This window comes from Vigna radiata, unplaced genomic scaffold (assembly GCF_000741045.1).
Source record: "Vigna radiata var. radiata cultivar VC1973A unplaced genomic scaffold, Vradiata_ver6 scaffold_161, whole genome shotgun sequence".
Classification (NCBI taxonomy): Eukaryota; Viridiplantae; Streptophyta; class Magnoliopsida; order Fabales; family Fabaceae; genus Vigna; species Vigna radiata.
The window spans coordinates 380350-407418 of NW_014542362.1; the positions used below are offsets into that span (position 1 = coordinate 380350).

Here is a 27069-nt window from a genome sequence, read left to right on the forward strand (position 1 = left end):
ATATATATATATATATATATATATATCCATGTACCAACAACATTATTGTAGCATCAATAAAACTCATTCAACTGCAGATTTATTATTTTGTAAAATAGTTAACAGTTTAACTTAGTTTAAGCAATGTTAAACTTACTCTCTTCTTAAAGTAATTTTAAAAAAATTCATTCAGACATTTCTTGGGGCCTCCTACAGTATAATATGGATTGTATTTACTAAGAGTGAGAACAAAGCAGGCCTAGTAAAAACATGCTAGACTAATCTCTTGTTCACTTAATCTCTTAATGGAATTGGTAGTTCAGATTCTTGTTAATTAATCTAGCATCTATTCGGTTATATTCTTAATGCACGTAAGATGGTTTATCAAAAGCAATGAGTGAAACCAAGTGGTATGGCCCATTTGATGCAAGAAAATATGACCTTATGGAGAAAATTGATATGTAAGGAATTGCAACGGTTATTCCCCCATCACTTAATGAATACCGTGAGAAAAGAACCCCTTTATAACATCATAATAGCTTAGAGAACGTGTATCACATCTTATATTTGACAAAGAAGCTTTTCGATTCATTCAAAACATAGATCAACAATATATATCTAGTTATATTACTCGGCCAACCCCTAGCTACCCTTTTTCATTCAGAGTCCAAATCCCCCTTAAACATATATCCCCATAAGCTAATTCATTACAGACTCAAGGTTTAACTCTTTATATCATATTATAGCACACACAACATTCATGACCAGACAACTAGCAGCCACCATTCCTAACTCATATAGCCATATAGATTTCTATGTTTATGAACAACCAGTTAAGTTATTTCACAGTAAATTATATCTTACAAATTATCATGCATCCAAAATTCATGTTGCAGCACATAACACTCAAGAGATCTAATCTTTGTTTATATCGCAAATTCCTAATTTGTGCAAGCAAAATGTTTTGTCAGACATTGATTACGCACTAAACTAGTCTACAAACAATCTCAGTAACTTCATTCAACACAAACATTCTTTTTAGCCCACATAGATGCATTTAAACCTCATCACAGTAAATTACCAATTTCATTAAACAGCTCACACCATTCAGACACTCTAGCTTACCCCTATATTAGCTTGACTTTTGCGAAAGTATAAAATACGATTTACGATACCATTTTCGGTTCAACTATGAATACGCCAATGACCAAACATAATAATGAACAAGACAATAAACACAATTGTATGTCACCGAGAAAAGGCATGCTTCGAATTCGTAATAAAAACAACATAATGGGAAGTTTTTTCCTCAGAAACACAACCTACTGCAGAAACACAACTCAACCACGTTCAGACGTTTAAACCCATTTTTCCTTATCACCTTTTTCTTTTATTTGAACTCAAACAAAGCATAGTTCCAAAACAACCTAAAAAAATGAAACAAGAACCAAACAACAAACACCAATTTCACAGATAACCACCAACTTCACAGATAATTGCATCTAAACAAAATAAAACAAACTAGCTCTCCATACCTGAAGCTTAGTTTGTCTTCTCCAGAAACACACATCCACCAAATCCCGTAACTTCACATGTTTCGTACTCAAACCGAAACGCTTTCTAGCTTGCATCCTTTCTTTGTCACACTCTTAAGCTTTCTAGATCCTTGCTTTTTGTGCCTCCACCATTCTTCGACGGAAGCGAACACATTGAATTGGAGCTTGAAGTGATCGCCAGCTCGAACGGCGACGGAGTCGAGCGCCTGAAGCATGCCCTGCGATAACCTCGGGGGAGTCGCTCCACGCCAACCATCCTCTCTCCTTCGCTTCCTTGACGCTTGGGATTTCAAGGGCTTCCTCCATTGTGGGGACCGTTCGAATCTGGTGTTTACGATTCTTTATTTGGGATGAAGTTTTAGGGTTTTGGTTTTGGGGGGAAATTTGGTGAGTGTAAAATATTAGAGGAAACTGAAAAATGTTGAGGGAAAGAAAATAAGTCAGATAGATTAAGTCGGTTAAAAAAACAAAAGATGTAAAAATAACCCAATTTTAAGTCTATTAGAAAATTAATAGATGTAGAAATACTAATTTAAGTTTGATAGAAAAATAACAGATATAAAAATTATAATTTAAGTCTGTTAAAAAAATAACAGAATTACTTTTATTTACAAAACTGCTACCATACATTTTTTAAGTCTGTTTTTAATTGAATAGATTTAAATTCACGGACTTATTACTTCGGATAATTTCAACCATGTTTCTGTCCTACGTCTCTTTTCTCATACAGGTAGATAGATGGAAAAAAAATCAGTATTTTTATTAATTTAAAATAAGATATAATTGTTTGAAATTGAGTTAAAGTAAAATGTGACTTATTTGTTAAAGTATATGTTTTAATCGATGAAAATATAATCCGAATGAAAATGTTGAAATGCGAATTTGATAAACTAAAATGATTGTGCAATATTATGGGTTAAAATTGTCATTCAATTAAAATGTGAGTGATTACTATAAAAAAATTGGCTTAAATCTTTAATTAATTGGAATTTTCAGTTTAGTACCCGCTTTTAAAAGTATATACATTGGTTCTTATGTTTTGCAATTTGTGTCAATTTAGTCAATGACACTTCAAACAAGTTTGTGATAACAATTGGAAGGTGTCCAAACGTTCAAACAGTTAAAAAAACATGTTGCAACTCAAAATGACTTGTCCACTTGCAATTTTCAAGCCAAATTGATGGTTCAAAGAGACTAAGTTGACACAAATTGTAAAATATGGGGACCCAATGTATACACTTTTAAAAGCGGATACTAAACTAAAAATTCTCTTTTAACATGGAAACCAATTAAGGATTTAAGCCAAAAAAATTTAATCCATGTAATTAGTTTAGATGAAATGTTAAATTAATACTAATAATAAAAAAGTCCGTTTTAAAGAGCAAGCTCCTTCACTGTGGGTAGCAATGTCGTCAATTAATGAATCACATTCACTGTAAAAATGTATGGCCAAGTAGGTAAATTTCATTCTTATTAGGTAACCAGGCAAAAATTTTGAAAATTATATAAATGGACAAATTGTGTAATCTTTCTATTATTATCTTTGTAATATTTTGTTATTCTCTAATTTTGGGAAATAGAAACTATTTATAACATGTTTGTTTATAAACAAAACGCTAACTCCTGTTATCAAAAGAGGCATCCGGCTTTTTACCTCAATATCGATATTGTTTGGAAGATCACCACATCAGTATCTTGATTTGATACTGATTTTTTTTTAAGTATTTTTTGTGTTCCTTCTTCAGACGTATCATTTCTTATCACCATCCTTTCCACTATTGTTTATATATTTTCCCAATCCAAAGTTTTGCACTTTTCCATTTTTTAGTGATATTTCTCGTTTTTAGGGAGTTTAATTCATTGTCTTTCACTAAAACCTTTAACTAGGAATAGGAGTGCCATACCTTTTTTTTATTCAATTTGCTACTTGATGGTTAGGTGTACGATCTTCCTTTAAGGTGAGCAAGGTTATGTAAAAGGAAAAAGTCTTTTTAACAACTCTTTTTTTGACAACCTTTTGACAACGCATGCGTGACAGTTTATGATTGGTTTGTTTCAAATACTTTTTTAAAATAAATTCAAACAGATCAATGAAATGATGACACGTGTCCCGTTGCCAAAAAAGTTGTCAAAAAGGGTTGTTAAAATATTATTGTCCTATGTCAAATTGTTCGATCGTGATTTTGATTCCAACTTAAAAGGTCTTGGAGTTTCTATAACTGCAATTTGTGGTTCAATCAATCGTCTTAGTTCACAATTTCTCGCAATATTGCAAGGATTATTACAATGTTGAAAACCTTTAGAAGGCATGCTATGACTGACTCAAAGGTGTTTGATTTGATGAATACAAAGGCTTTGGCAATAATGTTGATGAAGATTGAGGTGGTGACAAGTAGGATGTGGAAGAGGCAGAGGAAAGAGATGGAGAGAGTATTGGATTTAATTTATTTTCGTTCATATCTGGACATTTATGTTCATATATTTATATTTTGTTTTTATACTTATATTCTATTTTTATATTATTTTAAAGAGCTATATATATCAATTGTACTCTCTTCTTATTATGAAATAAGATACACAATTTTCATCATTTCTTTTTTCATAACATGGTATCAGAGTTTGAAGAGTTGAAGCATAACAAAGTGAGCCAAAAACTCGNAAGTAAGTAATGTCAGGTTTAACATTGTGTAACAGCCGAGATGGAGAAAAATATGCCAAAACTTTGGAAGGTAAAATATTAATGAGTTGCACAGCATAACTAACAGCAAAAGACCAGAAAATTATGGGCAAATGGGATTGAAACTTTAAAGATCTAACAACATTGAGAATGTGTTGATGTTTTCTCTCAACAACTCCATTTTGTTGAGGTGTTTCAACACAAGATAATTGATGTTGTATCCCTTTTTGTCTATAAAAAAATTGTCATTGCAAACTCATTACCATTATCTTATCTAACAGCTTTTACATCAATGCCAAAATGAGTTTTGATATAAGAAACAAAGCCAATAAGTTGTGATCTTGTATCANACTTACTTGCCATCAATTTAATCCATGTGAATCTAGACATATCATCCACTATAGTTAAGAAATATTTGAAACCATCAACAGAAGAAGTACAATATGGCCCCCAAATATCAACATGAATTAAATCAAAAGGAGCTTTTGAAACAGTAGTACTTAATTGAAAAGACAATTTTCTTTGCTTAGAATAGTGACAATTATCACAAGGAGAAGAAGGATGCCCTAGTCTAGAGTGTCAAATATCTGTAGAGTCAGGTTTTATTGTAGAACAAGCAATAAAATTCTCAGGAGAAATAGCAGTTGGTGAAGCAAGGGGTGTGGATGCAGGAACTATCATGACATACAAAACATCTCTTTCTTCAACTTTCCTAATCATCTGTAGGGTTGACTTGTCCTGTATTTCACATGAAAATTCAGAAATGATAATTTTACAAGATAGAGATTTAGTTGACTATGTGACCGAAATAAGATTGACTGAAAAATTAGGAACAAACAAGACATTATGTAAGGTAAGGTGTGGGCCAAGAGAAAGTGTGCCAGAAAAATGAGCAAATGAAGAGTTCTTGTTGGGTAGGAAAATTGCAATTGGTGGGATTCTATGATAAGAAATAAAATGAGACAAAGAACTGGATATATGATCAGGAAAAAGTGCCAATAGACCTTCGGTAGAATGTGTGACTACGAGATTAGATTGAGGAAGAAGTGTCAATAGACCTTGAATTTGCTCTTGAGAAAGTCCCAAAGTTGAGGAATGTGACTACGCCTGAGAAATATTAGAAGAAGAATGTGATCAAGAATTAATTTTCTTCTGATACCATGTTAGGAGTGAGTTTTAGGCCTAACTCAACCTCATAAAATCGGCTTGTAAGGTGAGGTCTGCACCCCACTTATATATTATAAATTGACCTTATCTCTAGTCGATGTGGAACTTCGAACACTGGTATCAGAAGACCAGATTTATGTTTTGCTGTTAGTACTCTCAGTCAATTTCTTTCCAATCCTTTCGAAGATCACTATGTAGCAACAATAAAGATCCTGAGATATATCAAGAATAATCCAGGACAAGGATTATTCTTTCCCTTTAACACAAAACATTCTTTCAAGGCTTTTAGTTATTCTGATTGGGCTGCTTGTCCTGATAGAAGGTCTGTGACTGGTTTTAATGTGTTCTATGGTGCATCCTTAATCAGCTGGAAATCTAAGAAGCAAGGTACTATATCTAGATCATCAACTAAAGCATAATATAGAGCCTTAGCTTCCACAACATGTGAAATTCAATGGCTTTTGTATTTGCTCCATGATTTGAAACAACCTCTACCACAACCAGTTCCTCTGTTTTGTTACAATCAATCTGCTATACAAATTGCATAGAATCCAGCCATGCATGAGAGGACAAAACACATTGAAATTGATTGTCATCTCAAAAGGGATAAAGTTCAAGCTGGTGTAATTAAGCTCCTTCCTATTTCTACTTCATCCCAACTTGCAGACATCCATACTAAAGCTTTGCATCCAACACAATTTCAATCTTTGTTATTCAAGCTAAGCATTAAGGATATATATGCTGCACCTTGAGGGGGATATTGGATTTAATTTATTTTCCGTTCATATCTGGACATTTATGTTAATATTTATATTCTTCTTTTATACTTATATTCCATTTTTATATTGCTCTAAACAACTATATATATCAATTGTACTCTCTTCTTATTATGAAATAAGATACACAGTTTTCATCCTTTCTTTTCTCATAACAGAGAGAAAAATAGTAATGCATTTGGAGAACAAAAAAAAAAACTAAAAATAAAATCAAGACATTAACATGATCACCTTTTAAAAGTGTTAACATCAATTTAATAAAAGATACTATATTAAATTATTTAAAATAAAATGAAATTTTAGTTGAGACAAAAAAAAAATAAGAAACACATTCAATAATAGCTTTTAATAGATTACATTTTTGTTTGTCCATTTTCTCTCTCTTTTTCGTTAAATTGGCAAAAAGATATATATTGTGACATCAAATGAGAAAATATGAATTTAATTAATTTAATTTATATGACTTTGAAACAATTAAAAAATTACATAAAGAAACTATTAATTTTGAACAACAAAGAGTTATTAATCAAGTTTAACAAGTTTTACAATAAATCATATAAACTCTAGAAATTCTAAATAGTTGTTTGAATAAAGAGTTACATTTACGTATGGTTAGTGTTAATATTGACATGTTTAAAATTATGAAATAAAAAAAATAAATGATCAAGCTTTCTATTATAAAATAGAGTATAAGCAACATTTTTTATATTAAAAATAAACATATTTAATGGTAACCATTCATGCAAAATCATCAATGAATTCTCTTAAGGAACATTTGAATCCCTTGCTAATATTGGAAATTTAAAAAAAAAAATTGGAAGATTTGAGTGATAATGATAAACAAGAACTTACCTAGAAAGAATTGATTTAAGTTAGGAACATTAGAGTGAAGAAAAAAATCAAAAAAAACAAAAGATATAGAAGTTGGGTTTGTGGTGTGTGAAGGAGGAAAAGGAAGGAGATGGAGGGGTGGTGTAAGGAGAAGGAGGAGGAAGGAGATGGAAGAGAAGGGTAGAGAGAAAGAGGGAGTAGTTGAAGGATGAAAAAACTTTAAAATAAAAAATTCAAGATATTACCATATAACACCACCAAATAAACATTAATTTCAATTTAACACAAGGGCCAACATTATGCTATTTTATACAAATTTAAAATTTAATTGAGTAAAAAAAATTGAATATTTGCCTTTAATATAAGGATTAAAATATTACTTAATCCAATTTTTTAGACAACTTATCAATAGATTCGTTAATAAAATGAGCGCCAAAATTTTCATCAACTCTGATGAAATTCTTTTATAAATTAAGTAGAGATGGATAAGAATAAGAGAAGAGGAAAAATAAATAGGAGGAGAGGAGAAAAGGGAGAAGGAGTTGAAGGCAATGGTGATGGAGGAGGGGCGACGACGATGTAACAAGAAGATAATGATGGAGGTCACGATGACACCAACGAAGGTGGAGGCAAAGGAGGAAAAAGAGAAAGATAAGAAAGAAGTGGAGAAGGAGAAGGACGAATTAGTGGTTGCAGATACGGCGATACAAACAATAACAAAGGAGGAGGGTGAGAGAGGGAAGAAGAAGAAGAAAAGAATACAAAAAGAGGAGAGAGGATGAAAAAAAAAACTTAATCACGGGTTTTTGTACCATAGTAGGCAAAACTGAGGGAGATATTACGAGAATAGGCAAAAAACATTTTAATTACGAAAATAGGGAAGTCGTGGGGAGTTTAGACGACTTTTAATGAAGAAGTCGTGTCCCCCCTGCACGACTTCACACTATTTATTTGACCAGTGTTGAAGTCGTGCACCCCAAAAACGACTTTAAGGCATGGCAATCGATTACCATAGACTTGTAATCGATTACCAAGCCATTTCTGACAAAAAATAAAAATAAAAACAAATGAAGTCGTATGGGGGTTAACGACTTTTCTTATTAAAGTCGTGCACCCCCTCACGTTTTTACTTTTTTATTTTTTAATTTTTTTATTAATTAAAATAATTTATAATTTGTAAATAATGTTTTTAAATATATTTAAAATAATTAAAATTATATCTAATTATTAGTTAATTTTTTTAAATATTATTAAATAAATAAATTTTATATTCTAATAATTTTTTAATTAAATTAAATTTTTTATAAAATAATTCTTATTAAATAATTTATAACTATTGTAATTATGTAATTAACAATTAAAAATAATTATATTTAATTATAATTTATTTTTTTGGATTTTTATTAGGCTTAATACCTATTTTGGTCCCAGTTTTGGTTGGGAATATTCGAAATGGTCCCCATTTTATTTTTTTGTTCAATGTAGTCCTAAAGAACGTAATTTGTGTTCAATTTAGTCCTTTTTGTAGACCCCATTTAAATAGTTAACGGTTCGCTGTCCAGCTGTGCAATTAGAGAGTGAAATGTCATTTATGCTCTGACGTGGGGTCCTTAAGGCGTAGTGAAGTGGAATTATTATTTTTGGAATTCTTTTTCTGATATTAGGGTTATTCTTTTCAAAATTAGATTAAGGTTTTAAAAATTAAATTAAGGGTATTGTTGTCTGAAGGATTGATCGTGGTTTGGGAGGGAGATCTGCAAGATTGGGAAGTACACAAGTAGAGGAAACCCTCAACTCCTCCAATCGCAACATCAGAAAAACCAAGAACAGAAACCCTAAAGAAAAATTCCCAAATTCAGAAACCCTAAAACAAACCCCCAAATTACAAGATCAAAATCCTCAACCTATAGTTGCCAACCTGCAGAGAAGAAATAGAAACACAATAACAACCCCAAATCAAGAGCCAATAATGAGCATAGAAAGGGGGAGCCCTAAAGCTGCGAAAAAAGGAGTTCGCGTCCTAGCAACCTGAACTCGCATCCCCAACATGCAAAAACCCCCAACCAGAACAAAGAAAGATAACAGAAAGGAAGTCTTCACTCCTTGTGACGAGAACCAAAATGAGAACAAAACAAAAGAGAAGAACCCAAAACTAGGTTTGTAGTCAAGGAAGACAACCCAAAGTTGAAAAAAAAAGTTGTGATTAGGGTCCTATGAATCTTCCAAGAGGATTAACTAAAACTTAGAGAAGATAATTCTGAATTAGAATTTAATTTAAACTCCAAGAAGATAATTAACCAAAAATTGGGACCATTTTGAACATTCCCAACAAAAATTGGGACCAATATAGGTATTAAGCCTTAAATTTATAATAAGTTGAACCCAATCTTGGGACTCTTCGTCTCACATGAGAAACAGATTAGGGGAGCACAAGCACAAGAACAAAACTCCTTTTTTGTGGCGCTAGGGCTCACGGGGGATGCATCGCGGTTTTGAAGCTTTTTATGCTCATTCTTGGCTTGTGATTTGGAGTTGTTCTTGTGTTTCTATTTCTTCTCTGCAGGTTGGCAACTATAGGTTGAGGGTTTTGATCTTGTAATTTGGGGGTTTGATTTTAGGGTTTCTGAATTTGAGAATTTTTCTTTGGGGTTTTTGTTCTTGGTTTTTCTGATGTTGAGATTTGGAGGAGTTGGAATCTTTGTTTTCAAATTGGATTTTGGGGGTTTCCTGTACTTGTGTTCTTCCTAGTCTTGCAGATCTCCCTCCCATACCATGATCAATCCTTCAGACAATAATACTCTTAATTTAATTTTAAAAACCTTAATTTAATTTTGAAATGAATAACCCTCAAATCAGAAAAAGAATTCCAAAAATAATAATTCCACTTCACTACGCCTTAAGGACCCCACGTCAGAGCATAAATGACATTTCACTCTCTAATTGCACAGCTGGACAGCGAGCCGTTAACTATTTACACGACGTCTACAAAAAGTACTAAATTGAATACAAATTACGTCCTTAAAGGACTACATTGAACAAAAAAATAAAATGAAAACCATTTCGAATACTTCCAACCAAAACTGGGACCAAAATAGATATTAAGTCTTTTTATTATTATAAAATAACTTTTTTTGGAAATTATAATTAATTAATAACATTTTTTTATTATAAACTATTTAATTAATAAATATATAAAATATAAACTATTTAAATTAATAAAAAAAATTAAAATCGTAGTGGGGTTGACGACTTCTTCTGTGGAAGTCGTGCATTTTCACTTTTAAATTTTTTTTATTATTTAAATTAATTTATAATATTTAAATAATGTATTTAAATATATATATATATATATATATATAAATATATAATACTTTAAATTATGTATAATTAATAATTAAAGTTTTATAATATTATAAAATAAATAAATTTTATTGTTTTAATTACTTTTGTAATTAAATTAAATTTTTTATTACATTATTTTTATTAAATAATTTATAACTATAATTATTGTAATTATATAATTAAAAATTCAAAAAGAAAAACTTATTTCATTATAAATTTATTTTTGTTTAATATAATAAATTTACTTAAACAAATATTTATTATAAAATTTTTTATCATAATTAAATATAATAAGTTTATACATTTTTATTTATTTAATCACAATAGTTATGGTTAAAAATTATTTAATTGAAATACCTTTTATAAAAAATTTAATTTAATTACAAAAATAATTAAAATCATAAAATATATTTATTTTATAATATTAAAAAACTTTAATATATACATTTAAATACATTATTTAAAGTATTATATATACATTTAAATATTTAAATATTATATATTAATTTAAATAATAAAAAAAATTAAAAGTGAAAGTGGGGGTGGGGTGCACGACTTCCACACAAGAAGTCGTCAACCACCTACGATTTTGTTTTTTATTAATTTAAATAGTTTATATTTAATATATTTATTAATAAAATAATTGAATTTAATTACAAAAATAATTAGAATATTAAATTTATTTATTTAATAATATTAAAATTAATTAATAATTAGATATAATTTTAATTATTTTAAATATATTTAAAAACATTATTTACAAATTATAAATGATTTTAATTAATAATAAAAAAAAAGGTAAAAACGTGAGGGGTGCACGACTTTAATAAGAAAAGTCGTTAACTTCCATACGACTTCATTTTTTTTATTTTATTTTTTTGTCAGAAATGGCTTGGTAATCAATTACAAGTGTCTCGTAATCGATTACCATGACTTAAAGTCGTTTTTGGGGTGCACGACTTCAACACTGGTCAAATGAACAATGTGAAGTCGTGTAGGGAAGCATGACTTCTTTATTAAAAGTCGTTTTGACTCCGCACGACCCAAAATTTGCCCATTTTGGTAATATAGTAGGCAAATTTGCCTACCGAGATGTAAATTTACTGACAAATTTTACAAATGATCAAATTCATTGGTAATTACTAGTAAATAATTACCAATCAACTTTTTTTTGTTGATAATTATGAACGAATAATTCCAAAAGAATTTCTTGTTATCAGTAACTACTAATAATTTTTTTTTATTCATCTACAAAATTTATTAGCGAACATTTTATTCATTATTGTTAATAATCTATTGATAAATTTGATTTATCAACAAACTTTTGTAATTATGAATAAATTTTGTTCGTGGATATTATTGTTAACATTATGAAATAAATATTTGGAACGCATTTTCAAATCTAGAAATGTCTTTCAGAACTAACTCTCAATCAGAAAATTATTTTTATATTTCGAATTAGATATTTTGAAAAGTACTCTTAAATTTGAAAATACATCCTAAAACATTTATTTAGAAATATATTTTTTACTTAATGGAATGTTTTGAAAGATATTTTTGAATTCGAAAATATATACTTTCAAAGCATCTAATTTAAAAAATATTTTTATATTCTAGATTAAATATTTTAAAAAGTGTATTGACTGGATATTTAAATTCACTCAACTTTCGCACATTCAGAAGTAGATTTCGAATATGGGATAATCATTGATGGAAAATCATTGATCAAGGGATAATTTCCTTAATGTTGATTAGATTTACAAATTAAGTATGGTTAAAAGTAATATTTATCAACTCTTAAAATATGGGTAGACCGATATTAATGAAAAGTTTATTTTAAAACTTATAAATATAGATTTAAAGTAAGAAAACATTTATTGTACGATTGAAAATTAATTTTAATAATTGAATAATTATATATTAATTAAACATCATAATAAATATCTTTTGTAGCCTCCCACGATATATAAAAAGAGTACCAGAGTGAAAACTTATATTATTAGACACTTTGAAATTTAGAATTTTGTATTAAAAATATAATTGACCTCAACCCATTATCTAGTACCAAGTATTTCTAAATTTGGAAATAACATTTGAAATAACCAGTCTATAATGTGTTAAAAATATATTTCAGATTAAGTGTTTTAAAAAATATTTCTAAGTTCAAATATTTTTTTTTTCAGAATCCTAAACTCTGTACCTTAAGTTTAATATGAAAAAATTGAAAACAAAAAAGATGCAAGGATTTTTATTATATTTTTAATATGGAGTAGTTTGGGAATTATATGAGGGGGTGAAGGAAGAAAACAAGGAATTGGAGGAAGAAATGGCTTTGGAAAATTAGTGTCCCAAAAAAGAGCGGTATAATTGCATCGAGAAACGACGAACTTATAAATAGCATAAGAAAAATAATCGATTCCTGGCACCCTGTTGTAAGTGAAGTGAGGCTTCGCCTGGTTTCATTTCACCCCAAGTTGGTGTCTCCGCTCAAACTCTCACCGTATCCAAATACTACGTTTTTGTTTTTGCAACATCCTTGAGTTTCTCTTAAATGAAATTGTGTGTAACGCTTCCCTCTTCAAATAGCCTTTAGAAAAAAATATAGTATAATCTACTCTCTGGCATGCTTATCCGATGATATATAACTCATTTGAACACAATCCGATACTATAATATTTGAAAATACAGCAATTTAAACTACAATTATTGATTGGAAAAACGTTTTATAGTAAGAAAGAGAATGGGATAGTTTTGACATTTTGGTAAGATTGTGCTTGGACAGAAGGTTGCACCATGGTTTATTAGAATTATTGATTATAGGGAAAATTGAAGTAGAGTGTGAAAGGGAACACAAAGTAGGCAAACTAAGTTACGCAGGATGGTTGTTGACGGTTGCACCCATTAATACAGAATTTACAAAATTACACCGACACCTTTTACATAGGTCACACTGCAAAAACAACTTCCTATTTAACATAAAAACTGCTCTGTATTCCTTGAAGGTCTAAAGGTCACTCACAAATTCAGTTTCCCTAAAAAATTCTTAAGTAGTCCAAGGTTTCTTTGCATGCAAGGCTGAGTTATGAGTTTCAGTTCCCTTTGAAGTACATAAAAGTAGATTTGGGCTTTCATCTAAAAACCCCATTTTGACATGTGTATTGCATCCTTTTGGAAGAAATTTTAACGGATAATTAAGAAGAAAAATTACTCTCATTTCTTCTAATAGGATATCTACAAACAAGTACTTCACTCAGCTTTAGTGGCCAATGAAAAGAAACCCGAGATATTGGTATGCATATTATAAATCATAATAGTTTTTATGATCACATTGTCAATTTAAGATTCAAAAAAAAAAAAAAAAATCCGATATTCAAATTGCGAAAGGCATCTGGTACACAAACAAATTTAGCTAACAAAATCCGATGAAAAGCATGAAAATTTACCAGGAATAGAAATGACAGCACGAGGTGGAGGAATTGAACTGACTCTAATATTTACTTTATTTTCATCAGTATCAGATCCTGTAGTTACTGAAGAATCAGATGCCACACTGAAGTCTCCAGAATCTTCAGTTACGGGTACTCTCGGAGTAGCTACATGCGGAACGTAACACTCTGGTACTCTGACAACAGAGGGCATGGCGACAACTTTGTTGTTTGTCACTGTAAAATCAGACAATGGTGATTCCTTTCTATATTTAGTAAAATCAATATGATAGATAATAATGACCAACTACAATTTTGACTAACTAGACGAATGAAAATGTTTAGCGTACTAATGCCACTCTCAACCTCCAAATTTAGGCCAAAACTACAGTGAAAAACCGATCATAAACTAAAACTAACAAAATGGAAAAGGAAAGGAAAACACCATCACTCACTCAACTATTGCTTCAAAAATCTTTAAGCATGAAGAGTAATGTAGATAAATCAGTATAATTCGTGCATTAAGGAACGTAAAACATACAATCACATAAACGTTTTATTCGTAACAGTTTAGTTGCAAATTAAAACCAGCAATATAAAATACATAACAGAGTTCAAATACAATTTTAATCAAATTGTGTCTCCTTTTAAAATAGATATAATGGGTCAATGAGTAATATAATGATTGATATAATGGTGATTACAAAATATCAGCATGGCCATGGCAGGCATTGGTCTCGGATGTTGAAGCCCTGTCAAAACACAACTTGGGTATAAGTAACCATAATTGCAGTCTAGGTAGACAACAATTCATCACAATAAATTCAAGTTGAATCATTGGACTACAAAAAAAAGAGTCATTAGGCTTGAAATCCATCGCATATGACAAACTAATAAAAACTTCAAAATATTGTCCATACCATAAATTGAGAATTTGGACGAAAAGTCTGGTTCCTTGAAGCAGTGTTGTTGCCAACTGATATTGAGGGAGTGATAGCTGTGCTACTCACAGGCCTTGGCTGCCCATCTGAATATAGTGGGGCGTCTAGCCATGGGATTGATGATCGAACTCCATCAAAACCAAATCTTGGATCCTGATAACCTGAAGTTGGACCACGACCTGGCATAGCAACCCTTTCATTTGAAGCTTTGGAACTATAAGATGAATTCTGATTGGCCTGTTTAACAGGAGCAACAGAATTATTACCTTTAGCATTGCCACCGTTTGCTACACCATTAGAATTTCCATTGGCTGCTTCAACAGGGAGAGTCTTTTGATCAGCAGCAACTGAGGTCGAAACCTCACCCTGAGGAAGGACAGCAGGAGTAGGTGTGAATGGCGCACTTGTTGGTGTTAACGGTTGAAAATAGGGAGGATACTAATAATGTTGAGGCCCGTACAACTGACCATCATTACCCATGGTTGGAACTGGAGACCCTGCTGGCGAATAGGGGCCATAGGGAGCATATCCATACCCATGGTGATAAACTAGAGACCCGTTATCCCCATAAACTCCCTGACAACAAATCAAAAGGTAGTGCAGATAATAGCATTAGCAATTGGATCAAAGGGGCTGCAGAATGTGGAAAACGGTAAAGTAAAATTTCTCACCCAAGTCATCTCAATTGGATCAGTTGCTTCTGTAGCAAATCAGTGAAGGAATACCAAAAACCTCTCGAGAAATAAAAGTTTTCAACATTGATAAAACCTAAAACTCATCACACAAACAACAAGATTTCAAAAGACCTCAAACCCCCCGATACCCAACCACTCAAACGAATCAATTTAAACCACAAAGTCAACAACGAAAAAAGTTCAAGCAGATTTTACCTAAAACACTCAACCGCACAAAGAAAATAACACCAAAGTCCATTTATTGGGTTGCAATGTACGGAAATAACCTGGCAACAGAGTATAAACGGTGCAATGTACACATTTGCCTAAGATCAAATAATATCTATAATTTTTTCTAATTTCACTTCTTATTTTCCTTATCATCTTCTTGATTGTCCTTCGGTTGATTCTCCTTCGGCTTTTCCTCTATCTTTTTCTTGTTGAATGAGAGTAGTATACAACAACAGTTTTCCGTATACTCATCACAGGCAATCCTCCCCCTCATAGGCTTCTCCATCTCCATCTCCTTTTCTTTTTTTTCTTCTATCCACCTATGACTCTCCAAAAGCATCTTCAACGATTCATTACTCTTCTTCCGCCTCTCTTTGATTTCCTTGTCAGCATTCCGTAATTTACTCTGCATAGATTCGTGCGACTCCCTAATCATCTCGTCCCTTTTCCGGAGCTTCTCCGACCTGTCTTCTTCGTTTTCTTCTTTTTCTTGCTCCCTAAGCTTCTTGGTGCCTTCAAGAATCTCCTTCATCCTCTCTTCGATTTTCTTGTCTTCTTCGGTTTCTTCTTTTCCTTGTTTTTCTTGTTTTCCTTGTTTTTCGAAGTCCTCCGCAAATTTCAGACATACACTCCGTATAGCTTCGTCGTCTTTCTTACCATAAAATCGTGCCATGCCTTTTACCGTGCCTTTCGTGTGTTTGCGAACAAAAGTAAACATGTTTCCTAAAAAACAAGTGTTAGAACCATTAACAAAATTCGCAGAAAAGGAAAAAGGAAAGAACCTTTTCGGATTGTGGTAACGCCAACTCGCTCTTCAAATTTTTTCCAACCCGCCACTTTCTTTCATGGGTAACTTTGACACCAGGCTTTGACTAATATTTGATACCATCGACGTCTCAGTTTGTAATTGGTTCTAAGTGGATTTTTTTTTTAAATACTGAAAATGACTTGGAAACAAAGGGCTTGGGGTTTCGGGAGTTTTTCATTTGGCGGGTTTTATTTTTTAAGTTTAAATTGAGTTATCTTTGAGAGTGTCTTGTTTTTAGAAGACTTAATTTCATGGGCTATGACCAAAAGTGGTTAATGTACTCATTTGTAATAATTTGGTTGTTTAGTGGTATCTCTTATAATGTTTGTTCAAGGGAGAACTAGATATAATTTTGATGAATTAGTATAAAATCTTATGCATTGTGTGTTGTGCTTGTTAGCTAGATAATATAGTCTGGTGTTATGTGAAAATAGTGCATTATCTATTTAAACTTCTCCTTCTAAAATTGTTCAAACACTTGTTATACAATAAATAGTTATAACTTACAATAATGCAATAATTATAACTTATATCTTAAAAAATACCTTGTGTTATTAATCCTTGAAAGAAAGTAAAAGGGTTTTTCAAAAGTGACATTATATGTATTTGTATAAGTCAGAAGTAATAGGAAATAGTACTTGTTTGTAATTGAAATTTTGAATAATGGAACCTTTCAAGAATTTCTTAAAGAAAAACCAAATGTAGTCCAAAGTTGAAGTAATGTAATATAAAAATGAATGTTCTTTACTTTTCTATTATAGTTATAGATGACGAAATTTGTTTTGTGATGCAATGAAAATGAAGGACAAGCCTCATTTATTTAAAGGAGAGAAATTTGATTACAAGACACAGAAAATTTTCATTCTTTAAATCTTGTGATACTCATATGATAAACATAATGGACAATGGAAATTATATTTCATGTGAGATGAGGATAAAACTCTTCCTAAAAACAAATGAACATATGAGTTGAAACAAATATACTAATCAAATTTTAAAGCCAAAAACGCTTTCATCTGTGCATTGTTACAGAAGGAGTATAACCAAATCCTTATCTTCAAATAATCTAAAGAAATATAAAGCACTTAATAGAATATATGAAGGTTTCACTAAGGTAAAACAAAATAAACTTAGCCTTCATTCATAGTGGATAATATGATTTTTTTTAATATAGAAAAAGAAAAATAAAAGCATACAAACCATATTCAGTAGATTTAAAACCATATTAAATGAATTGAGGTCACTAGATAAATATTTTTAAAACTAGACCGTATTGACAATAACTTAAGAAGATTACCTAGACAATGGAGATAATAGAAAATAACACCATCAAAGAACTTGGAAACCTCTCCTTAAGAATTCATATGAATCATCAAAGTCCATAAGTTGAAGCTCCATCAATATTGATTAGCTGAGAAAAGAGATATATCTTATGTTAAAAGTATAACAACCTAAAAGAAACACTACAAAATACTTAAAATAAGCCATGGACAACATCATAAGATGAGTTCACGCTTATTTTTTGAGCCATGGATTGAAGTGTTGGAAATGCAAGTGCGAGTCCAAGTCCCACATTGGATAAAAATGAGAAAGTAGAGCACTATATAGAGGTGAAAGACCTATTAACCCATTGCCTTTAAGGTTTTGGGTAGAGAGTGGTGTCAATTCTTTATATGGTTGGGTTCATATCTCTTTGACAAAGAATGTCATTACGTTCATGAGGTCCACTATTAAGTCTTAAACCAGAAATACAATAAAAATCAAATCAAGTAAATCCTAACTTTTATGAGTTCATGAAAAAAAAAAAAGGAAAATACAAAGATGACTTTAAGAACAAAAAAGTCTACCGGCATGTCCAAAAAATGATAACAAAATAAAACTTATCATTTATTTTTTCATTTCTTGTACTCAACTCCAATTTCTTCTTCTTCTTTTTTCTTAAACTTCTATTATATAAAAATCCAGGGTAAACTTTCATTAAGAGCATTCAATATTACGAAAGTATTACTCATAATATCTACCTTTAAAATCTACCGAATTCTCTCTTTTCTTTTATTTTTCCACTAAATCAAACTTATAATGGTTGTTGCTTTATCTATTTGACCTCTAACGAACTTCAATTTGATATAGAAATAAAATATAAACAATTTTCCCACCTCTTTGTCTCTAACTCCAAGATGGTGTTTATTGTTGTCAACGTTGTTTTATTTAAATTCAGCGTGATAAATTTTGGTTCAAAACTATGCATTTTCTTTTTTACCTTTTTTTTTTATAATTTTGATTCTTTGGTTTGAACCACGTGTAATTTTAATACTTAAATGCTAGTAAATAGATTTCCCCTTCTACATATTCATATTATGAAAAGTGTATGCGCAGAGAGTCTCAAACCAAAGATTTATGACAAAAGTTTTTCACCACTCGTTAGACTTTGCAAGACAAAAGATGCATAAGAAAAACGTCGAATAAAAGGATGTCTTACAGTATTGACGTAGTTTCAAAGGATATCATAAAATAATTACCATGCTTTTTCTTTTGATAGAAGAAATAAAGAACATAAGTATAATATGAAACGTAAGAATAAGGAAACTAAATTGACAAAATAATCTAGAAAAAAAGAAAACAGAAGAAATATAATAATGATAACGACCAGTGCTTTCCTTTACCCCATTGTTCTGCTCTCTGTTGTCTTACTGAAAAGTGAAAATCATCGTTGTTGACAATGATAATGAAGAGTAGTTATCATATCGGAACACAATAAAGTATTGATTAAAGGGAGAGTTATGAAAGCTGCAGCTAAGAAATAAAAAAGTAATCGAGTGTGGAACCTCAAAAGAAAAGCTGGATCCCACTCTCACTGTTCTAATTCAGTTGAAAAGTTCTGACCCCAAAATTAATAGTTAAAAATAAATTATACAATAGTTTTGTTGTATATAAGTTTAAAATAGAGTCAACTTTTGGCGCTATTCTGAATCCCAATATATATGATGTGATTGTCCAGAGAAGAGGACCTTCTCCTTCGTAGCTTTCTGCTGGTGCATCATCGTTGAGCCATGAAAAAAACCCTCAGCATTCTCCTCTTCCTCCTTCCCACCATAACCATCTCACTTTCTGAACCCCTTGAACCAAAGCAATTAAAGGCTCTTCAATCCCTCAACATCCCAACCACAGAAGATCCATGCTCCCAACCCTCCTTAGTCTGCGACACCTCCACACCCTTCCGCCACATCACCACCCTACAACTCTCCAACTGCACCTCTCCCCACCTCTCTCTCTCCTTCGCAGCCCTCAAATCCCTCTCCACCCTCCACTCCCTCCTCCTCCTCAACTGCCCCGTCACCTCCACCCCCTCCCCCACCCGCTTCCCTCTCCAACTCTCCTCCACGCTCCGCTCCCTCACCTCCGTCAACAGCCTCCTCAACATCTCCGCCGTCTCCCTCTCACACCTCAGGAACCTCACCCACCTCACTCTCTCCAACCTCACCATCAAAGCATCCGCTCCCTACGTTCTCTTCTCCCACATCTCCAACCTCCAGACCCTCACCATTTCCCACGCCAACCTCGCCGGCTCTCTCCCTAAACACATCCACTCTCCCAACCTCACCTACATCGATCTTTCTTCCAACAACCTCCGCGGAAACATACCCTCCTCCCTCACCATGTTGGACAACCTCCAAGTTTTGATCCTTTCTTCTAATCAACTCAAGGGTGAGATACCCTCTTCCATTGGGGACCTCATTTCTCTGAAAAACCTCTCCTTGGATTCCAACTCCTTCTCCGGCTCTGTTCCCGACTCCTTGTCCGCCATACCCGGTTTGGTTCACTTGGATCTCAGTTCCAACCAGCTCAATGGGACCATCCCAGACTTCATTTCCCAAATGAGTAACCTCAAACACTTGAACCTCGCAAACAACCTCCTTCGCGGGGTTCTGCCTTTCAACTCCACTTTCATCGACAGGTTGCAAGTGTTCAAGGTGGGTGGCAACGGGAACTTGTGTTACAACCGTTCGGTTCTGCCTTCCCAGTTGAAGCTGGACATCGCTCCTTGCGATAAGTTCGGAAGGCCGGTGTCTCCTCCACCCTCCAAACGTTCTTCTGCAGATGATAGCAGCGATGATGGAGACTATGATGGTGATTATGATGATGGAGATGCCAGTGTTAGTCACAAGAAGGAACATCATCATGGACCCAACAAGGTGGTTCTTGGTGTGGCCATAGCGCTTTCTTCCATGGTCTTTGTCGTTGTTTTTCTAATCCTGTGCTCCAAGTGCTGTCGCTGAAAAAAAAGTTTTGGTTTCTGAAACGATGAAAGGTGCCCCCATAGAATCATGAGAGGAAAATTGTTTATGTTGAGCTTTTGTTTCATTTGGTATTTTAATGAATTTCTTGTGCAGTGCAATGATTTGCATAGGAGGAGTGATAATGGCCTTTGCCACTTTTGTAATTAGCTCTTTATGAGTAGAAAGAGGTGCATGCTGTATCCAGAAAGAAGCGATTAACTTCTGCTAGAAGCACTTATTTCTCCCACTTCACCACTGTGCTAGCTCAACAACCCTCACTCTTACCTTTTTGTTTGTTGCGCCACACTTTCACAACTCTTTCCTCAAATAAACCTTGATTGAGGAGCATACTTTTCGTAACATTTTCTTGTTAAATAGGTTATTAAAAGGATATAACTAAGAAATAAAATTTATAAAATTTTATGATTGTTTTACCAAATTAATGACAACTTCTTGCGTTAAAAACTAAAGTCAATGTGGGAGAGAATGGCTAGTTAGCAAGATTTTAGGTTCATATGTTCTTCTCTAAACAATGTGTATTATTAATATTTGGTATATAAGATCAAATATTATCTAATTTAAATTATTGTGTTTTATTAATCATTAAGTGTTGTTAAGAAGGATTAAATATTTACTGCTATATTTTTTAATGATTCAAAAAAAATATTATTTTAAATTATTCTTAACAATGTTTTATTTTTGTTTGCATAACTAGTGTTTTAAAAAATGGTTAGGCTTTATATATGGTCATGACTAAGGAAAATAAGTGCAATTATAAATTTAATTCTATGTCTAATTTTTCTTTTTAAGTTTAACCTTCTTTTGCAGGTAAAAATATTCATTTAATCTTTAAAATTTGAATTAATTATCGAAAAAAAAGTATTCAAATATAATTTAAGATTCAAGGTCTTCCTTGATATTAAGTTCGGCATCTATTAATTTTTTTTTTATATTGAGTACTCAAGTTTTTATTTATCTTATCTTGTGTATTTGTTTTCATATGTTAAAAGATGTAAATAATATTGCGGGTTAAATTATGTGTAATTTGTATTAGAAAACTGTCATTACAATAAAATATAAATTTAACTTTTATATATTAGCATCAACCAAATTGTAATGCTATTAACTAATTATAATAGCTCAAAAGCTTTATTTTTTTAAAGAAAGTTAAAAAGTGTAAAATTATTTTTAACATTATTTATATTAGTGTTGGGAAAGCTAATGAGTTGACATAATATTGGAAGTTGACAGGGTAAGTTTAGTCAATACAATAGAGTCTCCATAATTTTTGCCACCAATAAAATAGTTGACTTGACTCTGCTGCAACATAAAATGATAATTTTTTGAAGTTAAAAAACATAAAAATAATTATAACAGGTGAATAATTTTGTTAGTGTAGACTTAGGTTACGTTAACTAAAAGAAATATTAAAACTAAACAAAGTTAACGAAGATTGAGTTCAGATTAATCTTATTTAATTTTAATATTTATATTTATTTAAATTAGTTTAACTAAGTCGACAATAAATTTTATTATGAATCATGTGTATTCATATCAACAAATATGTATTGTGGATTATTTTTAAACTAATGGTCCAAATTTAAAAATGAAAAATCTTTTCTTTTTAAAAAAAATTCTCACTTTCTATATAAATTTCATTACATTAATAATTTACATTCATAGATTGTCACAATTATCTCTTTCAATCACACTCACCTTCTTCATCCATACTTATCTTCTTCACTCGTACTCATCTCTTTCATCCACATTTATCTCTTTTATTTTATAAATATATTTTTTCTCCACTCTTATAATAAATCTTAATATATACTTTTATCTCTTTCTTTTTATGTTTTTCATTTACATTTATCTTTTTTTCATCCACTATAATTATCTTTTTATTTTGTTTTTCTTTTTTATTTTATTTTTGTCGGACATGAGCGTTGTATGAAAAAATTTCTTTTTGAATTTATTGCCATTAGCATAGACTAAATTGAAGGAAATTAAAATAATATTATAAATAGACTTTAAATTAAATAAATTTAAAAATAAAAATTTATTAACATTGACTTGACTTATGATAAACTGCTTTTATTAAAAAAATAATTTAAAAATTAGTAATGAATTAATCGATACTATTAAGAGTTTTCATTCAAAAATTGACACTAAATTTATATTTTCTATATTTTCTTTTAGTGCATGATGATGACAAAAGTGAATTTGTTAATGGTGGTGAAAATAAAATTAGATGATAACATGAACACCTTGTTATTCAACACATTTTCAGTGAAAATAAAAAAAAATTACTTATTATTTTACATTAACTACTATATAATTTTTATATAAATCACAATCTCACATGTCAAGACAAATATATAGAGTAAAATTACTATAATATCACATAATTAACTATCAGAGTTAAATAAATAAAACTCATTTGAAAAATATAAAAATTGAATACTCAATATACTAAAAAAATTAATAGAAACCCAATTAAAAAATATAATGAGTACGTAAAAAAATTAGTAAAACTCAATTAAAAGTATTTAATTTTTTTAAAAAAAATAAAATTTAATTAAGTCATGAAATAAATATATATGAAAAAACCATTGATATCGTTTTTAAATGTAATAAAAGAAATACAGCGTGTATAATTATAAGAACTAAATCTTCTTCTATTATTAAATAAAAAAGTGTTTACAAAGTAACACCTATTATTTATTAGATTTGTAATAATATTACCAAAAAACATATTATAACCTCAAATTTATTGGTATTTTTTATATCTTGAAATATTATTGTTTTGAAACTTTTCAGTCATAATTTTGTATTAAAAATATTATTAAATTAAAGAAAAATGCCTTTCCAAACAACTTTTTAAACTTGTAGATGACGTAAAAGTTTTGTACAATACCAATATAACAACATCAAGTTCATTAGAGTTTGATAACTCACTTTATCATAAAAGTTTATTATTGCTTTTATAGTTTTTTAATTGAGTTTTATAATTAAAAAAAAATTCAATTGAATTTGTATTTTTGTAAAAAAAAATATTTAATACATTATTTTTATTAAATTGGTATTATCACTTTCTTAAAGTGATATGTGTCAAAATATAGATCTATCATATATTAAAATTTAAATTATTTTTTAATTTTAAGATATTAGATATCAAAATTAGAGAGATTCTAAGATAAAAAAAACAGCTCAAATTTTTAATATGTAAGAGATTAATTAGATCAAAATAAATTAAAGATTTAAATATAAGAATCAAATGATTAAGTGTTTAAATAATTTAAATAGGTTAAAATAAAAGTAAGCGTAAATTTTTAAGAGGAGAAACGAAGCAGTAAATAGTAAATATGGTTGGTTATGAACCAACAATATGATTATAATTTTATTATACTTTTTTTTATGAATAGTGTGAATTATTTTTCATAAATGTTTTTGTTTTTTCTAAGAGAAAATATAAAGACTAAATCTAATATTTAAATTTGTTTAAGCAATGAAGATATCATAAATATTTTTTATATGGAGATTAAAATGTAAAGTTTTGTATATAAAATTAATGTGGGTTGTAAGTGTGACATCCCAAATATATAATAATAATAATAATAATAATAATAATAATATAATATAAGCCTCGTCATCTAAAATAAAGAGAACAGTTAGAATTAGACTTTCAAATAAGTCTCAAATTTACAGTCATCCAAGAAGTCATCAGAATTTAAAACTTTAAAGACAAAGAAGTACTTCAAAATAGCATAATCTGAGTACTAGAGTATTTCAAAATGACTTAAAATTAAAATATAGCAATCCTAAGAAACTAAGTTGCAACATCAGCATCTTCCAACTCTTGCTCTAAGGGAACCTCTTCAACAACATCTGCTCTCATCCAAGTAGATGATCATCGCAAAGGAAAACATACACAAACAACACACAACAAGAAAACAAAGGTGAGCTAGATAAAACAACATACAGATAGCATAGTCAGTCAATATCATCATGTTTAATCATATACAAAGTAAAAGGTAAAGGCATACAATTCAAATCATGCATCATTTACTCAACACGACTCATCCGGATTTATATAACTATTAAACTATTGGTCTTTTGTGTACTTGCATAGTTCAGCGGGCCCATCCCCAACACTATGCAAGGTAAATCCCTCCATCTGTCTATGTCTAAACTCTAAGACTATAGACGAGGACCTCCCTCTACTCTCACCACTTACATTGTTCTTCTCTATTTAAGTATGAACAATACTTTGAGTTTAGGGATAAACATACCATTTCAAAGCTCCATATAGTTATACAGACAACAACACCATCTCTACAACCACTCCAAATCATCTATCCCTGAGATGTTCAGTTCATACTCAATCCCATCATTTCAATTTGCAGTCATCTTATTTCAAACCACACAATTCAAATATACGGACATACATACACTCTGGCAGTCAAACATCAAACATCTCAAACAAAAGAAGAAAAGTAGAAAACTCTCTAGACCTGATCGCACAACGCACCAGGGCGTAAGGCGAAATCAGCAAATTTCGCACAGCGCACCCCCTTGTGCGCTGGGCGAATTTACCTGTAAGGGGAAGCCTTCCATCAAAATTCACATAGCGCACCCTATGCACTATGGGACTCTACATAATCTGCAGAGCAAAATTCTGCAGATTTCAAGCAATCAACACACCAGAACTCATTCTAGACCTCTACACCAACTTCTAATGATCCTAGATCGTAGTATAAGCCTACGTAAACTTGTCTAATCCATTATAAACATTATTAACCTTATTCCCAAGTGATCTAAACTCAATTTCACCTTTAAAACACAAATTTTCATAACTTAGAGGTTCAAATCTAATTCTACCATTTTGACATATTTGTAAACCATTTTAAAGTTCCTAACGAGTTTCAATTAACCTATCAAAGCTACCTAAACATCTAAATTGAACCCAAGACCACCTATGCCCAAATTCACTTCCTCAGTTCCTCTCAAAAGACCTAAAACAGTACCCTAGTAACAGTGTACTCATCTAACAAGGCTAGCACATAATTTCCACCCCAAACACTCCTTACTAACCCAATTAGTCATCGAAGAAGAGTCAAATGTTTGACGCATCAAACTCACCATAAGCGTCGGTACATATAACTAGTCACAACATGCTGGATCAGGCCAGGGCTGCTCTATGATTAGGGATGTACCGACTCTAGTTTTTAAGATTCCTCTATCCTACCAACAAAGTGCTTTCAACAAATCCCAAATGATCCCTCTAGAATGTCCCAACACTCCAAACACACCTTAAACCACAGTAACTCAAAATCACTATATCAGTTTCTCTCAAAAGACCCAAAACACTCTATTTTCACTTAGGCTTTTATCCAATTCAACTATAACAGTTTTAATACCCCAAGTACTCCCAATTGCCCAATTTACAACACCAAAGCTCATCCAAAACAGATCACCATAGCATATTACAGATTCATCGATTCAACAGTACATATAGAAATCAACATACAAGGCAGTTTCACACAAGCATTATTTTATAACTTCAACTGAAAACTTAAATCATACACATTAATTCACTGGACAAAAATCAAAAGAAAAACCTAGCTCCCCTTACCTCAAAGACAAACTGTCTAACTTACGGGGACTTTCTCACAACAACTTTACACAGCACAGAACTTGACAGTACTTATATATCACCGAAATGGTGAAGGAATCAGCTCTTAGAGCTCAACATTTTGAAGAATAAATGAAAGGGGAAATGGTCATTGCCCATGCAACTAGTGGACAATATGCCCTAGGCTCCAAAACACAGCAGAGAAAAAGAGAAAATTACTTACTAGTCCGAACAGAAAAGTAATCGGATCAAAAGGAAACCCTTGACGTTGTGGACACTTGGACGACACCTAAATGAACATGCACTGGTCAGTGGAACAATGTGATAGAAAAAAGGAAGAAAAAACTAGATAAGAAGATTTCTAGAAAGAGAGATGAACGTTCAAGTGAAAGTTACTTTCTGTCTTCTAGAAATTGGTAGAAAATTAAAATTGATCCCATTTTTAATAAAAACCTCATGTCGTTTTGCTTATTTCAGTTTTAACCCATCTTTTATATATATATATATATATATATATATATATATAAATATTTTTTTTTCAGGTTATTACAGTAAGGAGAACATTTTTAACGTAAGGTTGTTTTTAATTAGATAAAAACCATCAAAGCATGTAGCTTTTATTAAAAAAAAAAGGGTTAAATATGTTTTTAGTCCCTATTTGGAGTGATTTTGGTTTTAGTCCCTCTTTCAAACTAAGGTACAATTTAGTCCTTCAACTTTATAGAACTCTGGTTTTAGTCCTTTTTACCAAAT

At 31.0% G+C, this 27069-nt stretch overlaps 3 protein-coding genes across 3 annotated transcripts; 1 reads left to right on the top strand and 2 right to left on the bottom strand.

Annotated features, from left to right (window-relative positions):
• Positions 1-14449: 14449 nt before the first annotated feature.
• LOC106779770 lies at positions 14450-15294 on the bottom strand. The gene is made up of 2 exons (XM_022776709.1): positions 14674-15294; positions 14450-14505 (listed from the first exon to the last, which is right to left on the bottom strand). The coding sequence occupies exons 1-2, from the start codon at positions 14878-14880 to the stop codon at positions 14464-14466; spliced, it is 249 nt and encodes an 82-aa protein (XP_022632430.1). The 5' UTR covers positions 14881-15294; the 3' UTR covers positions 14450-14463.
• Positions 15295-15373: 79 nt separating this feature from the next.
• LOC106779771 (beta-mannosyltransferase 2-like) lies at positions 15374-16420 on the bottom strand. The gene is made up of 2 exons (XM_014667965.2): positions 16382-16420; positions 15374-16322 (listed from the first exon to the last, which is right to left on the bottom strand). Exon 2 carries the CDS (start codon positions 16315-16317, stop codon positions 15730-15732), a length of 588 nt encoding a protein of 195 aa, XP_014523451.2. The 5' UTR covers positions 16318-16322; positions 16382-16420; the 3' UTR covers positions 15374-15729.
• A 2906-nt stretch (positions 16421-19326) lies between these two features.
• On the top strand, positions 19327-21187 carry LOC106779772 (receptor-like protein 51). Its single transcript, XM_022776705.1, has one exon. The coding sequence runs from the start codon at positions 19458-19460 to the stop codon at positions 20682-20684; it is 1227 nt and encodes a 408-aa protein (XP_022632426.1). The 5' UTR covers positions 19327-19457; the 3' UTR covers positions 20685-21187.
• The last annotated feature ends 5882 nt before the right edge of the window (positions 21188-27069 follow it).